The 1,242-nt window shown below is 34.1% G+C and overlaps 1 protein-coding gene across 1 annotated transcript; it reads right to left on the reverse strand.

Moving 5' to 3' along the window:
- Window positions 1-1,180, reverse strand: LOC113362833 (zinc finger protein 525-like). The gene has a single exon (XM_026605330.1). It carries the CDS (start codon window positions 1,042-1,044, stop codon window positions 1-3), a length of 1,044 nt encoding a protein of 347 aa, XP_026461115.1. The 5' UTR covers window positions 1,045-1,180.
- Window positions 1,181-1,242: the final 62 nt, after the last annotated feature.

The following is a 1,242-nucleotide window of genomic DNA, read 5'->3' on the forward strand; positions in this document are numbered from 1 at the left end:
TTACTTTCTGATGTGAGTGGCTTCGTGCAATTTCAGACAATCCCTTCGTGCAAATGTCCTCTTACATATCTTACATTCATGAGGTCGTTCCCCGGAATGAATGAGCAGGTGATTATTCAAACAATCTCTCCGTGTGAATGTCTTATTGCATATTAGACATTCATGGGGGCGTTTCCCGGTATGATTAAGCTTGTGTTTTGCTAAGCTACTTGGATGAGAATATGTTTTATTGCATATTTCACATTTATATGATTGATGAGATTGTTCTCCAGTGTGAATAATCATGTGTCTTGTCAAACTATCTGGCAGTGTAAAAGTCTTTTTGCATAATTTACATTCATAAGGACTTTCTCCGTTATGAATATACATATGTGCTTTCAAATTACGTGGTTGACTTAAGACCTTACCACATATTTTACATTTACAAGGTTCTTCTTCATGAGTGAACATATGTCTTTTCATATGGGCTATTATCTTGTATGTCTTACCGCAAATATCACATTGGAATTGGTCTGTACCGTTATGGCAACTAACGTGCCATTGTAACTTTTGTTTTGTAGAGAATGCTGAAGATTTTTCATCAATATGATTTCTGATGTGCCTTTGTAAATGACCTGAATGCCGAAAAGTCTGTGGGCAATATGTACATTTAAGACTATGAAGTGTTGTATGCTTATTTAAATAGTATAAACTTTTAAACGATGTATTACAAATGTAGCATTTATAAGAGGGCATCTGAATTAGCTCTTGTTTTATTTCTTGTTCAATTTCTACCTCGGTCTTCATGAATCTTTCCAGACACGTGTCGTCATCATCCCCAGAACACGATTCAGACTTAACAATACCATCAAGACTATCAAATTGATCCTCAATTTCAAGTTTAATATCATTTACTGAATATTCTGGTGACAGTTCAGATTTAATAACGCCATCAAGACTACCAGACTCTTCCTCAATTTCACGTTTAATGTTTTCTTCTAAATATTCTGGTGGTTCTGTTTTAATTTCCTGCACGTGCATAAAGCAAGTCGTTTCTTCAGACATTATTGTAATGGAATATAAAACACACTGTATGCCCGTTAATTAATCAATTAAGTATTAATTTATGCCGGTTTATTAATTAATGTCTGTTAATTGATTAAGAATTAATTTCAAAGATGTTACAAACCACTTGTTGATTAGGAACCCATGCGGCACTTTGACATAAACAATAACAAAACCATAGATAAAAGAAGAGACAGG

The sequence above is a fragment of the Ctenocephalides felis genome, unplaced genomic scaffold, assembly GCF_003426905.1.
Source record: "Ctenocephalides felis isolate EL2017-DRISC unplaced genomic scaffold, ASM342690v1 CF-g0.4_SCAFFOLD_00845, whole genome shotgun sequence".
Taxonomy (NCBI): Eukaryota; Metazoa; Arthropoda; class Insecta; order Siphonaptera; family Pulicidae; genus Ctenocephalides; species Ctenocephalides felis.

Coding starts and splice junctions, on each gene's coding strand:
- LOC113362833 (XM_026605330.1), bottom strand. CDS start 1,044: ATGTCTGAAGAAACGACTTGCTTTATGCACGTGCAGGAAATTAAAACA.